Here is a 20,897-nt window from a genome sequence, read left to right as displayed (position 1 = left end):
GCATTTGTGTAATGTGCTATGAGAGTTATTTCCATGCAAAGTAATATTTTATAATTTATACATAACAGAAATCTGCTATTATAATCTGGATTATATTGGGATTGAATTTTGCTATTTTAGTATAGTCTAGAGCAGCTTTGACAGTGGGCAGAATACAAACTAGGCCTTCTGCAAAACGGTTCCTTCAAAGACTTCTGATCCATTGTTCCCACTGGCAGAAGGAAAAGTAGCCAATTGCTGCCAAGTTCAAGGTGTTGGTATTGACATACAAGTCCCTATACAGCTCAGGACCAGGCTACTTAAGAAACTGCCTTATTTTACATACAGCCAGTAGATCAGAGTTCCTCCTACAAGTTCAAGGATTTCAGAAGCCTGCTCCACATTAACTCAGAGCAGAGCTCTTGATGTGGCTGCCTGTTCTGTGAAATAGCATTCCTGTTGAGATATGACAGGTGGCCACTATCTGCACTTACCAGAAATGGCTGAAGCCATTTTTGTTCCAGCAGGCTCTCCCAGCTGGGGCTTTGCCAAGAGGGTCCACTTGTTAGGGTTTTAGTATTGTCTTAACTGTATTTTATGTTTTTAACTGCTTTAAATTATTCTGTGTAAACCGCTGAGATTGGTTTAGAAGGCAATTAATAAGTGCAGATTAAGTAATACCTATGGCTGAACAAAAATCTGGATCCAAGTCAATAACCTCAAATGCATGCAAAGGTGTCCAATACACTAAATGATAGTTTTAGTGTACAAGCATGTTTGTGTGAGATCATAATTCCATCCTTTCCCCGCCGTTTGGCTAGATTTGATTATGGAGGTTTTGTTTTTAACACTGAAATATGCTTGTTTTATGGATGAGAAGAGATAACTACGTGAACCTGATCAACAAGTTGAAATGCCTAAAATTGTGTTGATAACTCACACACCATCATTCAATGCTTTGAAACATACTACTCCACCCATATAAATGTCTCCAAAATATCTGTGGTTAACGAAGTCTCTTGACATGTGACCTTTCATGAAATGAAAATTTGCATATTGATTTATTCAAGAAAATATTTGTTTGGATCTTATTTTGAATCTGAATGCTCTGTCTTTACATATACTATGTTATGAATGAGGTTGGTTAAAGCTTCACCTCTCAAGGCACAGTGCGAATTGTCCTTACAGGCATTCAGTTAGCTAAAGAAACAGTGAGTCCTAAAATTTTTACCACAAATTTTGTAAAGAAATACATTTCAATAATCTTTCAGAAAAAGCAACTGTTTCATAAAGATAATTATATCTTCCTATACTGATTACAATATGGGTATATTCATTTAATTCCCTGCTATTTCACCAAGAATGAAGTTATTTTGCCAAGTGCTTTTATTCCTAGGATTGACAATCTACTTTGAATCTTGTGGGACTCTAGAAAAGTTGGAAATGTATCTTTTTAAAAAATAACAACCAAGTAGCTCATTTTATAGAGGAAACTGGTCTTTCAAGATATCAACCGTACCAACATAATAACTATACTTTGAATAAAAAAATCATTTTATATTCCAGGTCAAGTTCAGATGCCTTTAATATTATATGCATTTACTTTTAAGCCTCAAACTGCATGTATCCAACACTGTACTTAAATAATTTTCACTTCGCCTGCATTCTTTATAGATGTCATCTATGGGTCAGGTATTGGGGGGCGGGGAGGAAAGTTGGTGCATGTGAAAGAAGTTTAATTACTTGTGTTTTGAAATATTAGATTGAGACATGCTTCCATGTTTTGTATGCCTTAACATTTTTACCAGGATATGGCCATGTTCTGATCTTCTGTTACATTCACGAGTTCTCTTTCCAAAGTACAGTACAATATAAGCCAAATGCCAATGCTAAGAATAATCAACCTCTACAAACAGATGAATTTTTAATTGACTGGGTTTTATGCATACGGACATTTAATAGAATGACTCAAAATAGTTGTTATAATATAGACAGGCTTCCTTTGACTGTGCACATCTGAAAGAGGCATGTTTCTCCCTAGTTCCCACTCAGTATGTTACTGCACTTTGAACTTACTTACACTGGAACTTCATATAGGACCTTGTGGCTTCTAGATTACTGGTACTTTGGGGGCTTTAACACAGTTTTTCTGGACTCAAATTCTGCAGTTCCTACAGTCACTTAGATCTGACCCAAGTGAGCAAGATCATGATTTTCTTTAGTAACTTCAGACTTCTTTATAATTAAGGCCAACAAGGGAAAGACAACTGATGCAGAATATTGTAGTGCTCCACCACATCACTCTTCACTGAGAAATCTTCTCACAACATTTGATCAGGCACCTGTGAACAAATATTACATAATTATGTTTACAGTATACACAATATAGTATTCTCTATTCTTGTTTTATACTGGAATTTTATACTGGAATTCAGTATACGGAATACTGTCTTCAAAAAATCACTCATACTAACTTGCTTGCCTATATTATATTCTAAATCTGACAGCTTATATTCAATTGTTTCTTGCATCTATCTACCCTAACATTTTGGATTCATTTCTCCTTAAATGTACTGCACTCATTTTCAATATTTATCTGGCACTTGCTTGTTTCCACTGTATCTTGTCTAATGCTTTTACAACTATACATGGACCTAGTATTTCAAAACTTACTTTCATCATCTGAATCGAATCCAAAGAGTGTCCGACATTTCTTTTGTGCAAGGTGAAGCTCAAGTGCTTCTGAGTTACAGTAGGTGGTCAGGCATTTGCTGCATCTTAACCTTTCCAATTTGCTACTAGTTTTATCTTGTTCTGAATGGGTATCTACTTTCTCAGTCAAAGTTTTTCTGCGTTTTGGCATGCTAATGTATCGCTCATCCAGGTAACTTGGTGGCAATGGTCTAACAAAAGGCTTTGTTAAAATTAAGCCATATGAAGTATTTTCTGTTATCAGATTTGGTTTGGAAGGCAACTGAGCAACACTGTTTGGTGGTGTATCAGGAGAGTTCTGTAAAACAGGCAGAACAGATCCATTTTCTGTCCTTGTTTTATCAATCACACTTTCTGAATCAGTATCTAGGGATGCTGAAGAAGTCTGTTCCAGTTCACCATACCCATTGACTAGTTGGTCAGTAACATTACAGTTCTCTGAATTTGGCTCTACCGCAGGTATCTTTTGGTCTATCAAGTTCACCACTGTAGCAGTACCTTCACATGCATTTTCATTCCCATTCGGAATTACACTATTAATTTTCTTCTCACTCTGAATGTAAGTCTTTGGTTCTGTAGAATCTTTCCTCGCTTTCCATGTTGGAACTGGCAAGTCTATTACAGTCTCCTTTTTACTATTACTACTTTCTTTTTCCTGGATGCTACACTGGGATTCCAAAGTAGTATCTGAAAAAATGTTTTCATCAGCTTCTTCCGAAGGACCAGTTTTGTTGGAATAATGCTGAGCTTCATGCTCATACAGCAACGAAAGATCTTCATAAAGTTTACCGCACTGTGCAAAGTTACACTGAGCTTTAAACTCACTGTGGCTTTTTATATGCTCTGCAAGTTCTGTGGATAGCTTAAATCTCTGATTACAGTTAAAGTGTAAACAAAAATAAACATTTGGATAAACATGCTGCTTTAGATGATCAATAAAATGTTGAGAATCAAAAAACTGTCTCTGACAGAAGCGACATTTTCCTTTATTAGACTTCATTATGTGTTCTTGCACCTTCAGATCAGAGGGGTGAGCTTTCCGGGCATGTTTATTCAGAAATCTTATCTTTTTAAAGACTCTAATACAGCCATTAGCAGGACACTTGAAGTTACCTGCTTGGTCCATAATGTCAAAGTCATTCTGAGGGCATAACACCCCATTTACTTTATGAAGTACAGGCAACTCTTTATTTAGGTTGCTATCACTTTCTGGAAATCCTCCCATGGTTTCTGGTTCAGGAGTATTATTTGAACAGTTATCACAACTACCATTTTCGATAATGGTACCCTGGCAACTATCATGATTTTCAGTTATATCAAATAGGAGTTCAGAATTCTGCATCTCCTGATTTGTATCCGGTATGATGACAACCTCTACTTTGCTGTCTTTGCAGCTTTCCGACTTCCCATTTTCAGTTGTGACACCTGTATCGGCACAGTTTATTTCATTTACGTTAGGGGTTTCCTGATCATGACAAGTAACAGCAAGGTGACGCCTGGTCATTTTCTTGATGTGATTCTTTAAGTGCTTGAGCATTACTCCTTTTTGCCTGAATCTCCTGCGACACATTACACAGGAAAAGCTGCCTTTTTTCTGATGAGCTTGTGCATGCCTCACAATGTGACCACCAAGAAATTCCCTGTTACATAACACACAACGGTGCCTTGGTACATTGTGATCGACTTTAGATGAACTGAGAGTTATATGGTTTTTCTTGGAATTATCATGTGCTGCAGAAGGGCTATCATGCTCTAGTTCTGTATTGTTTACATCAGCTATACAGGCTTGATCACCACGCAATCCTCGACGTGTCTTTGAAACATGTGCGGAAGAATGCCCTGGCGTACTTTTATTCAAATCAACTGATGCTTTCTCTTTTAGCAGTGCTAAACAGTTCTGCTTGATCATCAAGAAATTCCAGAACTCGGGATCAAAGAACAACCCCTTTTTCAAAATTGGTAGCAGCTCAAATCGCACACGATTCTGAACAGAACTGGTTTGATCGTTGTACTCTTCATCCGCACATTTATACAGATGTTCAACTGTGCTATATGATTCCAAGGTGCGCTCAAGGAAAAAGACAGAAAGAGCACATATTCTGACAATCTCCAAGTCATTTGGCAAAAAGTGAGCAATGGTTTTATATATCAGACACTTCATTTTGGGATCATCACGGAGATCCAACTGGAGAGCACTTCCACATATCTCAACACAAATCTGCAGGCCTTCTTTGCCAACCTATGAAAAAGAAATGAGACAATATAACTTACCAATGTTTTCAAAACCCAGAACACAAAGACAATCCAATTTACTGGGATCCTTCTACATCTCATAATATTCTACAGCTATTTACAGATTATAATATACTGAATGGAGCAGGCATGAACATCCCTACCAAATATGTTGTTTAAAAAAAGTTTCTGTTTAGCCCCAAAGTATTATTTTTGCCATGTTACGTTCTTAATGAACAGTTATTGTTTTCTATTACACCATGACTATTATACCAAGCCTTCAATTGGAGTATTACATCAGGGGAAGGGCCAATGAAGTTGTCTTCCTTGATATGAGCTAGACTGATGGCCTGAGGCTACAGCAGCCTCCTATATACTAGCACAACTGTTACAGATTTATAAAGGAGACCTCTGAAAGCACCAAGTTGCACCTCTGGATGTTAGAAGGAAGTCATACTTCTGGTTGTACTTTCATGGTGATGTAAAAGTGAGGAAAAGACATATTTCCCTTATGGTGCAACACACAATCTTCAGATGCACATATAATGTATGAATCTTACTGAAGTATGTCTACATTATAGTGCAATGAAATGAGTAATAAAGTTATTGAATTAATACTTGATGGCATAAGTAACAATGGCAATATAGACAAGTAATACTGGGAAGATTATTATTTTTAAAATGCATTTTTCTCGAATAAATTTACAGAATGCAAAAAACTAACAAACTGATGCAATAAAATCAATCTCCAAAGTTTCCGTTTAAACACCACTTGATCTTATGTCCCTATACAGACAAAGAACTGCAAGTTTCACTAGTGGCACTGTGTACATTTCTGCTGCAAACTAAACCATGATTTCACAGTATGTTTTGGATCTTAACCAGGATTAAAATAGTGGTTAGCATTAATTATGATTAAGAGTTATGTCTGCAATGCTCCTATCTCAGCATCTATAAACAATTTCCTGACATTTAAACTAAAAGTTCTATTATGCAACTGTACTCTGTGTACAATAATTATTCATAGCAGTGGTGGAATCTAGTATTTTTTTTAAAAAAGAAGAAGTTTGCAAGAAACAATAACTTACTTCATCCCTAATAACTTTCATGAAAGGGAATATAACTCTTATGTTTGTAGCTATCCTTAGGAGGTGGTAGCATTGCTCTACAAATACTTGTTTTGATGGATTAGATTTAAGCTGCAGTTTACTCCAAATGAAGATCAGCTCCCTATAAAACAGAAAGTGGTTTGTTAGCATGAAGCTCAAACAGCAATTCTGTAAGTGAAATATTTATAGAAGAGTAATCATGCTACTAAGAACACAGTAATTTACATATAACTAAGGATTATAAACACACACACACACACACACACACACACACACACAGAGAGAGAGAGAGAGAGAGAGAGAGAGAGAGAGAGAGAGAATATGCAGTATATCCCATGCTGTAAGGGTATCTTCAATAGCAATTCAGAAAAGTGAAACCTTGACTATGTATTAGCTACAACTATAAGTTATACTTCTACTAGCCTTTAGTAGAATATTATGAGAGATAAAGTATTTACCATATGCAATACATCTCTCCCTTTTTGAGCTGTGGAATAAGGAATGATTCACAAAGGTACAAGGCTAAGGCAGTCTTCCCTTCCTTTGCAATGTTGCAGATGATTTCAGTGCCATTCTTGCAATCAGTCCTCAGCAAGTGCTATACAATCAAAATGAGATCCATTTGAGTAAGTCTAGTAACATTAATGCTCACCATTTAACAGTAATTGGAATCCTCAAACTGCTGCTACTAGAGCAATTGCTGTCAAATATGAATGCCAATTTTATTTTGGGTTAGGATTGGGAGTGTTGCCTAGATTTTTATTTTAGAATGGAAGTATATTGACAGTTTCTATGCAACATATATTTGACCCTTGTAAGCAGCTAGTTTGGCAATTTGATTCCAGTAAAATGCATCCCAAAAACACTCAGTAACAATGTTAAAAGGGATAAAAAAATAAGTTCATAATATTAACACATACAGAAACTTGTGATGGAAGTTTAGCAGTAAACTATAACTTGCTGTAAATTGATGTATTTTTATTCAACTCTGTGTAAAACTATTGATTGTAACACAGTAAAAATTGCTACTTTATTAGTTTTGTAGCAGAGTGATTGAGAAAGATAGTATCAAGTATTATTTTAATTCCAGGAAAAAATGACTAATGTATGCATGCCATCTGTGTATAAGATGACTATTTAGAGAATTGGAGACCATGTTTTAGAGTCATCACTGCCTGTGCCATACATTTTTTTCTGCATCAACACTGTTTTTGAACAAGGTCTAAACCACTGGGACTCTTGGGATTGCCAATCGGAAGGTTGGCGGTTTGAATCCATGCGAGGGGTGAACTCCTGTTGTTCTGTCCCAGCTTCTGCCAACCTAGCAGTTCAAAAACATAGCAGTACGAGTAGATAGATAGGTACTACTGTGGTGGGAAGGTAAATGGAATTTCCATGCACTCTGGCACTTGTCATGGTGTCCTGTTGCACCAGAAGCAGTTTAGTCATGCTGGCCACATAACCCGGAAAGTCTGCAGACAAACGCTGGCTTCCTCAGCCCGAAATGAGATGAGGGCTGCACCCCATAGTTGCATTTGACTGGACTTAACCATCCAGGGGTCCTTTACCTTTAACCTTACATACAGCATTTCAATAACTCACAAGCAAAAGAAGACATTAGCTTTCAGCAGCATGGTTGCCAGTGTTGCAGGAAATTTAGTGCCACTGCTATGGGATTCTACTGAGAAGACTAACAATTAATACTGTTCCAGCCTAAAATGTTTTTAAAAAGTTTTATGTTTTAAATAACATTAATTAACACTATAAACCATTAAAATGCAATGCATTTTCTCTCACTCCCCCCCCCCACGCCACGAGAAAACATGGATCTCATCAGGAACTGCTTGCAATTTGGTCCCATCAATTTCACCTCTCCATTTACTTCTATATGGCCCCCATCACACCAACTATGGACATCCAGTTCTGGAGTAGGGGTAGTGCAATGCTAGCATTAGGATGGAAACAGCTTCTATTGCTCTTCAGAAATTATCTTCTGTGCAAAGTTTGATATTTAGTGCAGGAATTTGATTTTAAAACATCCTTGTTTTACCATTTGTCTACTTTGCTGTAATAGGAATTTTACAATTATCATCAAAACATTAAGCTATATTGTTAAGCACAAAAATGTGTTGAACAGTACCTCCTGAAAAAGCTGGTCTTCCAGTGGTGACATATAAAGACACATGAAAAATGCTTGATGGAAGTAAAGGTCTTTACTCATATCTGGATGATTCATGCAAGATTTGATTAGAGCCATTGCCTCTGGGATGCGTTCGCAGGCAATAAGGTATCTGGCACGCAATTCAAAGAACAGTGGGTTTTCAGAGCTTAGATATTTGTTAACTGGTAAAAACAAATAAAAAAAAACAGTTAGATTACAAAAATCTTAAATTGCAACATAGGTTAAACAAAAAGTTCTATTTTACAAAGATGTAAGGTAAGAGCGTCTGTTAAAGTTAACAAATTATGCTAGGTCAACCTCCCAACAAATTGCTTTGGGTACTTCTGAATTGCATATGCTGTTGTGTAAATCTGGTTATATTATACTGTATTTTTCCCTGTACTTTATGTTCTAAGTATGCTGGAGGCCTTTTTCCCCGTAACAAACTAACAAATTTAATTTAAAAAAAATTGGTAAAATATCTAGATTAATAATAGAATGAGGTCAGTTAGGTGTCAGTTACTTTAGAAATCAGTATAAAAATTCTTACATTAACAGGAAATAGCATATCACCTCCACTGCCACATGCCTCTTTTATATTAACTCAGCCCCAGTGACTGTTTAATGACAACTGTAAGCCTTTTACTGCAATATTCTTCATTACAATTGCATTTCAAACTCCTATACAAGCAAATGTTTCACAATTGACTGAGGGGAAGATTTGTATAGACAATTGGGGAAAATGCATGGAGTTGTTCTTTGAACTCTTTGCTTATCAGGAGCAATACACAGAAATTGAAAGCTCCACATGTATAAGCGGCCAAAAGGGCAAGACTAGTGTGCTCATATTAAGAATAACACAGGCCATTTATTCCACCCGTGTCTTTTAATTTCCATGGCAATTCATTTTATTCTGTTATGGGATTTTATGGGGTGTTCTTTTTTCTTTCTTTTCCATAACTGTCAGCTGTCCTGGGAATAATGATACAGCAGTGAGAAAGAGAAATTCCGTTTTGGGGAAAAAAATAATGAAATTATAAATGTCAATTCTACCCCGCTATCCCCAGTATAAAATGAGTGACAGACAACCTGCAAATGAAGTTACATAGAATTATAAGCAGCTATCATGATTTAGGACATTTCTCTGTGGTACTATTTTGGTCTATTTATGGAAAAAAAGCTTAGTACCCAACTCCTGAGAAACTGGCTTTGCTTTAAGGACAGCTTGTAATATAGGATCTTCCCAAGGCCCTCCATCTCTGATAATTCGAGTCACCAACTCCAAATTAACGCTTCCGTATCTGCTCAAGAGGTTCTGACATTCCTAAAATGGATACAAATATTTCTTTAATACGTCAAGTGGACTGAGCTTTGTTTGTCTTTTCATAAATAAATTGCATAATTTAATATAATTACATATACACACAGGGTAAAATACATTTAAAGCATTAATTCTCGTTTAGCTTATGTCACGAGTTAAGGGCAACCTTTCCTGTTGTTTACATTTGTATTTTCAAAGTTTAAAATAAAATTTTAAAAAATGAAGATAACAGCGATATCTTGACTAGGTGGGAGGGAAGTCAGAGTGCTGGCCAGTAATGCGTTCAGGTTACCCTTCTCAATGCACCTTGACTAGCTCTTTCAAGCTTTCCTTCCCCAACACCCCCAGCAGCACACAAATATATCACAGAGACTTCTGCAACATTCTCTCAATGCGTCACAGGGTGAAGGCTGAGATGGCAGTGGCAATGCTGGGAGGCAAGCCCAAAGTGCTCAGTGTTCTTGGTGAGTGAAAAGGCTACAAGAAAGACATCAGACAATGGTATTGGCCTGGCAAAAAGCTGTGTGACTCTCAGGCTTATTTCCAATTGACAGCTCCCTGTAAGCACCTTGTCATTTAGCACTAAAAAACTGTTTTCTACTGTACTTTCCCAGTGTGCATGTGAGGACACGACACTGTAACTGTGGGATCCAAAGTCACAGGCTGAAAAAAGTTGGCCATCCTTGTCCTAGGGAAATTTAGCATAAAAAGCTAATCTTACTGATCATAGCATAAAATATTTACCAGTGATCTCATTTCTCAATTTTAAGATTTTTCAAAGCAGGAGGCTACTTTTTGCTTACTGAGTCTCTGTCACATACTCTGAAAACTGTAATAATAGCCTTTCCTCAAACATATGAACAATAAATTACCTGGATTGAGCCCAGCATATCTTTTAAAGGATCTTCATAGAATTCATCCTTTCCAAAGAACAGCAGCAATTCAAAAAAACTCCTAAAAATCAAAGCAATTAGGAATCAAAAACGAGGCAAAAAATGAAGACATATTTAGTTCACAAGTTTTAAGCGCAGAATTTTAAACTAAGCACCAATGTGACACTAGCCCCTGTGGGCTTTATATCAACTAGCACCCTGAATTGCATCAGAACACATAAGGAAGCCACTGAATATACTAGAGCACTAGCATATGTTCTCACTTATGTATCATGAAGATGAAACTTGTGTGACTGAGATAGGAAGGGACTGGGAACCTGTGGCTGTCCAGAAGCTCCTGAATTCCAACTCCTGCCAGCAAACATGTTCAATGGTTGGGGATGACAATAATTGTAGTTCAGCAGCATCTGGACGGCCACAGAATCCCCATTTCTGCTATGAAGTCAGCATTAATTCTGACTATCCCTTCCCTCGTATTGCACATGGCTTGCCAGTCAGTATTAATTCAGTCCTATCAGTATTCAACTTCATAATGGCTACGCAGTGGGCAATCCTCAAGACTGCGGAACCTAAGAGGAGAGAGAGCCAGTCAACTCCAGCTTCCTGGATAATCTAACCTAATGATCCCAAATGCATGTGGTATTATAAGAAGCAACCCTTATAGGAATTTGCAAGGGAAGTTCCAAACATGTTTCACTATCCATTCTGGCCTTCCTGCCAAAAATACAAGTAACTTCTTGAACAATTTTACAAGCCTCTGCTAAGGCATTCGTGACACCAAAAATAACTCAAACAAAAGTGCAGATTATTTTAGTCCACAGGCAAAATTTAAAGGCATAAATGAACACATCTGGAAGCCAAAATTCTTCCTCAAAACCAGGCACAGGCAAACTCAGCCCTCCAGATGTTTTGGAACTATAACTCCCATCATCCCTAGCTAACAGGACCAGTGGTCAAGGATGATGGGAATTGTAGTCCCAAAACATCTGGAGGGCCGAGTTTGCCTATGCCTGCTCAAAACCTTCAAGCTGGAGATTTCCGTTTAAATGCCAGGGTTATCTCCACCCCTATACTGCTTCAAAATTGGGAGGAAGGCTGGCAGCTTGCTACATTCTTCAGAGAGCAGTGTCATACTTGCTGTGGTGAACAAAAGTACTGAAGCACCACTGTAAAAATACGGAAATCTAGCTAAGGTATAGAACACTTAGAGAACCTACATCAATATTGACCAACTACAGATTTGAGCTTTTTAATGTGCAGTGCCTAAGGAAGAGATAGGTGATTCCAGCCAGCAACTAGCCAAGTGTCTACTAGTCTTCACCAGCCAAGGAAAACCCCTCCCAGACCCAGTATATACTCTGCACTGGCAGTTGATACTGGCTGATATGTATCAAAAAGAGACAAGATTGAGCTTTCAGTATTTCAAAACAGAGACTGTACGGGAACTTGTGACTCACAAGTCAAACTGAACACAACTATTATTTACAGAGGTGGCAGACGTGAGGAGACAGGGGATTAAAAATAAAAAGTATTTCAATCTGATCACAGATCATTTTGATCATCATTTTAAAAAAATGCTCAAAGCAGGTTTATCAAGCGCTTGAGCTGGTTTCCATAAGCGCTTGAGCTGGTTTAAAAATAAGCAAACATCCTAATATGGCATATTAACAATTAAGTTTCTTTTAAAAATAGTAATAACACCATCCCATCTAAAACTAGCTTTTCTATGAAATGTTCAGCTCTGTTTCACGTCTTAAATTCACAAGAGTAAATCCCCCCCAAAAAAATCTATCATAGAGCTAGATTAATTAACATGTGGAAAGTGAGAACTATCATCAAACAATATATATAGGCCAATCCCAGCCTTACATGTGAACACACAGGAGGATATTGTTAGTTACAAACTGAAACTTGTGAAATGGTTATGACAGCAACCATTGATTTTTGCATGGGGGGGGGGAATGAGAGATTAATTTTCTTCACAACACTTAACTCAGAAAATACAGAGTTGTCATTGACTCTGCGTTTCTCAAGTGATGAATTATCCAGAAAATTAGGACAGAAATAGGAGAAACAAATATTTTGCTTTGACATGTTCTGCTGAAGTTGTTCTGTTTCTATTTTCCCAGGCATTTTTATTAACCAGTTGTACAGGTTTGCAGAGGCCTCAAACTATTCTTTATAGTTTCATTCAGATATAGTTTAGCACTTTTACTTGTTCACAACATTGGAATCTTACAGGATGAAGAGTGAAATAATAATACTTACAAGGCTAAGCTACTCAGCACATACTGCACGTGCTCACAATCAGTTGGGAATGATACACAAGCAGATGTGAAACAACAGAGCGCTGTCTGAAGCACTTGAAGCTGTGGCAGAGGAACCTGCCATCTTCCAGCATAGTCTTCCACGACCTATTGGCAGGGGGAAAGGGAAAAAAAGAGTACAAATTAAATATGGTCAAAATTAGAACAAAGAGGAATCCTAACAAGTTGCAAAGCCATGGGGATCTCTTTTGTAATACAGTGGTACCTCAGGTTACATATGCTTCAGGTTACATACGCTTCAGGTTACAGACTCCGCTAACCCAGAAATAGTACCTCAGGTTAAGAACTTTGCTTCAAGATGAGAACAGAAATCGGGTTCCGGCGGCGCGGCGGCAGTGGGAGGCCCCATTAGCTAAAGTGGTGCTTCAGGTTAAGAACAGTTTGAGGTTAAGAACAGACCTCCAGAACGAATTAAGTACGTAACCAGAGGTACCACTGTATTTGGCAAATGGGCAGTCCACTGTCAGGGTCAATAAAATTGCTACCAAAAATTACAACAATTTGAGACAGGACAGGAACTCTGATAAACAAGAACTAGATCTGGATGAAACTGAGGACTGCTAACACAGGCACAATATAAACAAGTGTGCCTACATACACAGAAAAACTACTGGGGCTAGGGGCCCAACAACTATTTGCCCTGACTTTTTTTTTACTTTTGGAATGTTTCATTACCCACTCAGTGATGGGCTGGAATTCTTTCACCAAATAGAATTACTGTATTTATTGTTTAAATATGTATTTGATATATACACACCACCTCATTGCATCCATCCTCTCCATAACATTCAGAAAGAGCTAACAAGCAAGATATAGCAAAGAAATAGAAAATAAAGGGTAGTCTGAAGAGAAAACAAAGCAAAAGAAGGAAAAAAGAGTGAGAGGTAGACCACCACCAACCTAATGGATATGCGTGGGCTTCAATGCTGATCAAATATCATATTAACAAATTATCTTTCGAAAAACTGCACTTAGAAATCTCATTTTACCTGTCGGCACCAATAAGGCCAAGTCTTAGGAAGGAATGCTTATTTGGGGCTCTTTGTTTTGAGCAAGCTGATGTGTGCTCTTGCCAGGGAGAGGGAACAAAGGTGCTTGCAGGCATTTAGTAACAAGCAGTTCTTCCACACATCCTCCAACAAGACGGATGGACTAATAAAGACAGGAGGGGTGGTTGGAGGGGGGATGAGAATGAATACTTGAAGGGAGGGCAGTGGGGTGGCCTGCTAGAGATCATCAACATGAAGTGACCATTGCATTAGGCAATTCCTCCCATTCAGTTTTTACCGCTTTGAATATTTTGCTACCAAGTCTTGTAATGAGGAGGGTATTCAGCATCAAGTATGTATTGCAGAAGCTGCACAACTTGTTCAAATAATATTTAAAGCAGTATTTAAATGAATATGTTGAGTGTGCCTTGCATTTGTAAACACAATGGAATATGCAACATATTAACTACAGAGGGGACAGAATCTGTGTTTGCATGTAGATTATGAGGTTGAATCAACTGTGTTCATTCATTTATTTTAATAAAAACATTAAATATGCTTGGCGGCATAGAAAAGTTCAGCAGACATTTAAAGATTAAAGTCTGCTGAAACTTTACTGGCATTGCTTTCCATAGGACAGGGCCAATAACATTAAAGGCTTGTTTTCTCGTTGCTGTCAAATGAGCCTTGCCAATCCTGGGGACAACCAATGAAGCTTCACACAGTGAAGAGGTTGATTTATATCCCATTTCCATTGTTTCCCATAGGCTTTTTTGCTGGATAGGATTAAATTGATCCAAATCTGTTAGTAAAACTTAAGCATATATGTTTTTAACATAAATAGATGTCAAGCATGAGATGCATTTTCTCCAGAAACAACAATACTTGCAGTAATTCATAGCTATACTAGCTGCAGCAGCTGTAATCCTACTACGTTTCCGAGCACAATTCAAAGTGGTGGTGGTGCTGACCTTTAAAGCCCTAAATGGCATCGGGCCCAGTATACCTGAAGGAGTGTCTCCACCCCCATCATTCAGGCCAGACACTGAGGTCCAACACCGAGGGCCTTCTGGTGGTTCCCTCACTGCAAGAAGCGAAGTTACAGGGAACCAGACAGAGGGCCTTCTCAGTAGTGGCGGCTGTCCTGTGGAACATCCTCCCATCAGATGTCAAAGAAATTAACAACTACAGTCATACCTCATGTTGCGTCTGCTTCAGGTTACATGTTTTCGTGTTGCGTCCTGTGGCAACCAGGAAGTACCAGAATGGGTTACTTCCGGGTTTCGCTGCTCGCACATGCAAAGAAGCACTAAATAGCGCTATGCGCGGGCACAGACGCAGCACTTTGGCTTGCGTCAGTTCCGTGTCACGGATGGGCCTCTGAAACTGATCCCGTCCGTAACACGAGGTTCCACTGTATCCGAGGATTAGAAGACATCTGAAGGCAGCCCTGTTTAGGGAAGTTTTTAATGACTGATGTTTTAAAGTACTTTTAATCTTTTGTTGGAAGCCGCCCAGAGTGGCTGGGGAAACCCAGCCAGATGGGCGGGATATAAATAATAGATCATCATTATCATCATCATCATCATCATCAATGGGAATGGTTGAAATGACACTTGTTACCCCCACCAATATCACTTAGGAATTCGGATAGAAGACAGATGATTTCATGATAACAGGTAGCAAACTACCAGGTACAGTGGTACGTCTGGTTACAAACTTAATCCGTTCTGGAGGTCCGTTTGCAACCCAAAACCGTTCTTAACATGAGACACACTTTCACTAATGGCACCTCCTGCTGCTGCTGCGCTGCCAGCGTGAGACTTCCGCTTGCATCCTGGGGCAAAGTTCACAACCAGGAGCATCTACTTCCGGGTTAGCGGAAGCATTCATAAGGAGGGTGATACGTAACACAAGGTTCCACTGTATAAGTCAGCTGGCATCAGATACATATATACATAATTTTATTTGTTTGCTGCCTTTCCATAGTTAAAACCATGCTCACGGCGTCTTACAACATAAAAAAAATAAAAAGTACACAATCAGATTAAACCATTTCCACATAAATCATAATATGATCTAAAATAAGGTACAAAAAATATATTAAAAACTGCAGCAACCCCACCCCCAACAAAACCCCTAAACCAGGCATGGCTAAACTTGGCCCTCCAGATGTTTTGGGACAACTCCCATCATCCCTAGCTAACAGGACCAGTAGTCAGGGATGATGAGGACTGTAGTCCCAAAACATCTGGAGGGCCAAGTTTGGCCATGCCTGCCCTAAATAACACCCCAACCCAAGAGTCTGCTTAGTAGCTTCAGGGCCCTGCCCTCCCAGGCTAGGTGGGAAAAGGCCTGCAAGGCAGAGAGCAAGTCTTCTAGGGCTCACAGCCAAGAAGGTCTAGCTGTTAAAGAACTAGCTGTTTTACTTGTAGCACATTATCTAAATATCAGCACCCAAAACCAGCTTACACTTCAACTGCACATCTTGAAGTAGTCCTTTGGTCACAGTGGTTTACCTGCCTGTAAAGAGCTGAAGGCTACCCTGTGACATTTCTAGCATAGTATACTATTTTGAAAAAGCTTAATGTTTTCTCTTTTATATTTCCTCACTCAGTCTAGAATAGGCTAGATTTACTCTGAGATAAAATTTGCAATTCAAAGTTACTCTATTGCATATACACATAATTATGTGCTATGGAGAAAATGTAAAAAATACAAGGTATTTTGAACCAACAACTATAAGCAAGAGCAAAGATATTAAAGTTATGCTCTTACAGATTATCAGCCAGTTAAACAATGTATGAAGAAGTAGGAGAAATGTTTACAGCCAAGATGGGGAACGTGTGGGCTTCCAGATGTGGCTGGAATCCAAATCCTACAAACCCGAGCTAGAATGGCCAATAGGGATGGTAGGATCGGTAGTCCAGCAACATCTGCAGAACTACTTCTTTTATGATTTACAAGTTTAACAATCATGAATGCATCTTTCACTGTGAAAGCAAAGAACACATTGTATCACTATTTAAAAGTCAAGGAACACAGGAAGAAGCCAGTAGCCTGGTCCCATGATAGCTGCAGAGCAGGGGAATCCCCTTCATCTATGATCAGCATGGGAACACAAGATACTAACTAGCTTTTTATCAGTTATGCTAGTGAAAGACTTTATTTTTCTCCTCAGACAGCATGGAAACCAAATAAGACTGGCTGAGGGGAAACAAAACTACATGCACACCTTCCTGGTGAGTTATTAAACACAAGGCTATTTAAAATGCCCTTTTAACTCTTGGTCTTCAGAAGTTATGTAAAAGACTCAGCATCTACTGAGAAATGAGACAAACAGTGCAATTCTACCAAATCCCACTGTGTTCAGTAGGACTTGTTTGTTGATAAGTATGCACAGGATTGCAGCCAGAATCTTGTATATGAAAACAGGATAGTATTGCTAAGATGCTGCAAAAATATAGTCAAAGGGAGTAGTTGATGAAAATAAGAAATCTTGTAAGTAGCAGCTAAGTTCGCTATTCCTATAAAGGCCTACCTCAAATTTCAGAACTCAGAGCTTGCAAGGTAAATGGGCACCTGCCATAAAGTACTTACCATCAAGGAAATAATTTAGTAGAATAATATTAATCAGATTATGTTCATGTAAACTGAAATGCCCAAAGACTAAAAATCAGCTCCAAACTTGGATCCCGACATGTGTTATGCATATCCTCTACCTACAAACATTACTAACTGAACAGGTGTGTTGCTCAACATCAAATTGCAAAATCAATGTCAAAGTTAGGAACACCCGTTGCTTATGCATAAGCTAGTTATGACAACTAAATCCTCCAGTCCCATATGATAAGGAATAAGAATTGTAGCCATGAAAAAGCACAGCTTCCTTTAGCTCTGCTTCACTATTGCTTTCTTGTAATAACACTGTCTCCTTCTTCCATTTTAAGGCATCAATTTTGTTAAGCTGTTTTTTTTAATATAAAAAAATTGACTGCAAGGTACTGCTTGTCAATACACATATATGACAGTCAGACTCACGCAAATGAATAGCCACACACTTTTCCATATCAAGCACACAGCAATGAATGTGTTATTGGAATTTATTAAAATTGTCTTGTATACCACTACTTTACCCTGAGCATCCAATTGTGGAAATTTATTGTAATAATTCAGTAACTTTGTATATCGTTTTAAAACTACTCTACACCAGTCAGGAACATATTCACAGGGTTGTACACAATGAGTGCACAAGTGAGTTTGCAACACTGCCTGGCCGAAGCAGCTAGCAAGGCCTTCCATACCTAAGCCTCCTCACACCAGAGACAGAGAAAAATGCAGCTTACAAGACAAGACAGATCCTGTATGAGAAAAGAGCCAAGGAAACAGTGACAGTGGAAAGGCACAACACTGCCTGGTTTAAACAGAAAATGGAGGGTATGAAGCCAATAAAAAATAGAAAGGCAGGTTAAGTAGACTTCCATTCCAGCCCTAAACACACTGATTTGGAAGTCTAAATGTTTATCAATGAAGACTGTTTAAAACTGCAAGTTTTACCATGCCAACCAGATTTTTCACCAACTGACACAGCACTGTAAGTGTGGAATAGATGAACTGTCAGTGCATAGAATCTATGTGTTTGAGAGAATGGGGAATGAGAGAGAAACAAAGACTGGGCCTCTCACAGGCCTATTAAATCTAGTTTTTAAAAATCAAAAGCTACGAAGAAAGGATTACAGAAAGGATTCTTTAAAGGGTATCAGCACACAAGATGTAGCTAGCTAGATATTTGCAAGTTAGTTTCTATCAGCAGTCTTCCTCCAAAGCATAGCATTTTATACACTGGCATTTTTTTCTGTCTGCATGCTATTAGGGAAGGGGAGAGAGAAGCACCTGGCATATAGTCACAGTTGGGAGCTTCTGCCTGTTCTTGTCACTACACCACAATCAAAAGTGCCTAACACAGGTTACAAAGCTATGGTGTTTACAATAATCTACTAGTCAAGCATTTGATATACTATTTATATAAAATGCATGGCCAACGTGAAATCAAAGCTATCTTCTGATTACCTTTGCATTAACAACCCAATATGAACATGTCTAGTCAGAACTAAAACTCAATGAGTTCACTTACTTCCAGGTAAGTGGGTAACAGGAGTCCATCCCAAATAATTAAAATACAAAATAAGGATAGCAAAAATGGTATTTTATTTGGCCACCAAGTCAATACATTGTCATCCAGTCAATTTTGAATTGCTGTTGCCTTATATACAAGCAACCTACAAAAATGCAAACAATGTAGCAATGACATTTAGCTGTCATTTATCAGCTTTAGGCTCTTGAAACTGCTTTAAAAATGTTCCAAACCTGGTAAATAGTTGAACAGCAAATGTTTCAAAATTAAGCAAATAATTCATTAGAACAACTGACTCCAGGAGGGGAAAAAAAACCCTGATTGATTCCAATGAGCATACACACCTGCAAGTAAGTTTCGCTAAATAGAGTGAACTTCACCTCAAGCACGCATTGCACAGGACTGTTAGTGTCATAAGATACCTTGTAGAAATAGCAGCCGAGCGATGTTTCAAATAATACGAACCAAGTAGCTGATTAATAAAACAAGACCACTCAACCAACCATGGTCCTCCTCTTCCTCCTCTTCTTCCCCAGGGAACAAAAGCCTCCAGGGACAGCTACCCCTCCTAACAAACAGCACCAGCAACTCAAACTAGTTTGCCACCAGCCATTTTCCTCGGAGCGCATTTTTTTCCCCGTGGCAAGGAAGGCTTATTATTATTATTATTATTATTATTATTATTATTAAAAGATAGGAAGGACGGGCCAGGAAAGACTTTCCCCGGAGGAGAACAAACCTATCTTTCTCCTCCTGCTCCTTTTTGCCTCACCACTTGCAAACAACTCGCACCCCCTCCGCCAAGCCCTGACCTCACGGGGACCCTGGCAACTAACTAACTGCCCGACCGGCGGGCGGAGAGGGCGGGGAGAGAAGCTCCCTCCCTCCCTCCCTCCTCCCCAGCACCCCCACCGCGACAGCGCCAGGAAGGGAAGGGAAGGGGGGGGGAATGAAAAGGTCAGGCCGAGCTCCAATGTTGACACCCCACACAAATCACTGTTCCCTCTCACAATAAAAGGAGGGAGGGCCAACCACGAGCTCGTGAACCTCGCTATTCCCGAGGGGAGAAACTGACCTGAGGTGAGACTAGAGGAATGGGAGAGAAAATGAAGGAGCTTCCTCCGCGACCGGTCGTCGCCCGTGAGGGGGGGGGGAGAAGCGAAGAGGGGGCCCGGAGAACGGCGCCTCGCTTTGGCCGAGAAAGGGGCCCTCAGCGTCGCCCCCTCCGGCGGTTGGTCCGCCCCCGCGAAGCGCCTCCAAAAGAACCACCCGCAGGGGACCCGACGCCGAGCAGCTTTTCCTGCCCGGCCGCCCCTGTCCTTCTGTCCGCCTCCCCAGCCCACCCCCACCCCGCAAGGTGTCAGCCTCCAGGGGGCGGGGCCAGCGCCTCACCTGGCAGAAGCGGTAGCAATAATACTGGCTGCTCAAGGCCGGGGACAAGCCGGTGGGAAGCCGCGGCCCGGCAATGGCCTCGAGTTCCTCGCCGAGCCTCTCTGACTCCTGGTCGCTCTCGTCTTCCGCCATGCTGCTCCGGCCGCCCTGCGCGTACCGAGCTCCTCCGGCTCCCCTCCCCTCTGCTCCCGATCCGCCGGATGGCCCGCCCCCTGTCGCGGCGTTCCTCAATTCCGGCACCACCCCCCAAGGACCGTCCTTACTGGCGAGCTCGCTTGTCAATCAGACGCCACGGGCCCCCGCAACCTCCGACCCTCCGGCCGTTTAATTTCGGCACAGCTCCGGCTCTCCGGCTCCTGATTGGGAAACGCGCCTCCCTATCCGCGGCTGAACTTTCAGACCCACATTCTGATTGGCGGGAGACTCTATCGATCAACCCCCTCCCCCTCCTAAGCTCCTCCTATGCCCTCGGCGATTGGGCCCAAATTTCATCCTTCAAAGTAAACAATCTCCGCCTCCTCCCTTGTGAGTGGGCCGCGGCATCCCACCCCGACTTCCGCCTCCTCTCCTCAGCGACTGGCGCGAGCCCCTGCCACTCTCCTCGTCGCGAGGCGCAGAGAACGCCGTTCGCTCCTCCCTCCTCTCGCA

At 40.0% G+C, this 20,897-nt stretch overlaps 1 protein-coding gene across 3 annotated transcripts; it reads right to left on the bottom strand.

Moving 5' to 3' along the window:
- Positions 1-1,698: 1,698 nt before the first annotated feature.
- On the bottom strand, positions 1,699-20,446 carry ZNF654 (zinc finger protein 654). Of its 3 annotated transcripts, none has more exons than XM_082219711.1 (9): positions 20,250-20,446; positions 12,676-12,821; positions 10,387-10,468; positions 9,382-9,517; positions 8,173-8,375; positions 6,491-6,630; positions 6,012-6,153; positions 2,634-4,930; positions 1,699-2,299 (listed from the first exon to the last, which is right to left on the bottom strand). In XM_082219711.1, exons 1-8 carry the CDS (start codon positions 20,379-20,381, stop codon positions 2,642-2,644), a joined length of 3,270 nt encoding a protein of 1,089 aa, XP_082075837.1. In that variant the 5' UTR covers positions 20,382-20,446; the 3' UTR covers positions 1,699-2,299; positions 2,634-2,641. The 3 variants fall into 3 exon arrangements, with proteins under 3 accessions (XP_082075837.1, XP_082075838.1, XP_082075839.1); XM_082219712.1 differs by having other exon boundaries at positions 1,699-2,321; positions 2,653-4,930; XM_082219713.1 differs by lacking the exon at positions 20,250-20,446 and having other exon boundaries at positions 10,387-10,465; positions 12,672-12,714.
- Between the last annotated feature and the right edge of the window lie 451 nt (positions 20,447-20,897).

The sequence above is a fragment of the Podarcis vaucheri genome (assembly GCF_965113315.1).
Source record: "Podarcis vaucheri genome assembly, chromosome: 4".
NCBI lineage: Eukaryota > Metazoa > Chordata > Lepidosauria > Squamata > Lacertidae > Podarcis > Podarcis vaucheri.
The sequence above is the reverse complement of the archived record's forward strand: the minus strand, read 5'-3'. Positions and strand labels throughout refer to the sequence as shown.

Bases quoted from the DNA above. Each gene is read 5' to 3' on its own strand.
- ZNF654 (XM_082219711.1), bottom strand. From the start codon at position 20,381: ATGGCGGAAGACGAGAGCGACCAGGAGTCAGAGAGGCTCGGCGAGGAA. The intron at 9,518-10,386 runs GTAATTTATTGT...TATCCATTTTAG, and splicing joins ATATGCTGGGCTCAATCCAG to GAATGTCAGAACCTCTTGAG. The intron at 4,931-6,011 runs GTAAGTTATTGT...TCTTTTTCATAG, and splicing joins TGAAAGTTATTAGGGATGAA to GTTGGCAAAGAAGGCCTGCA.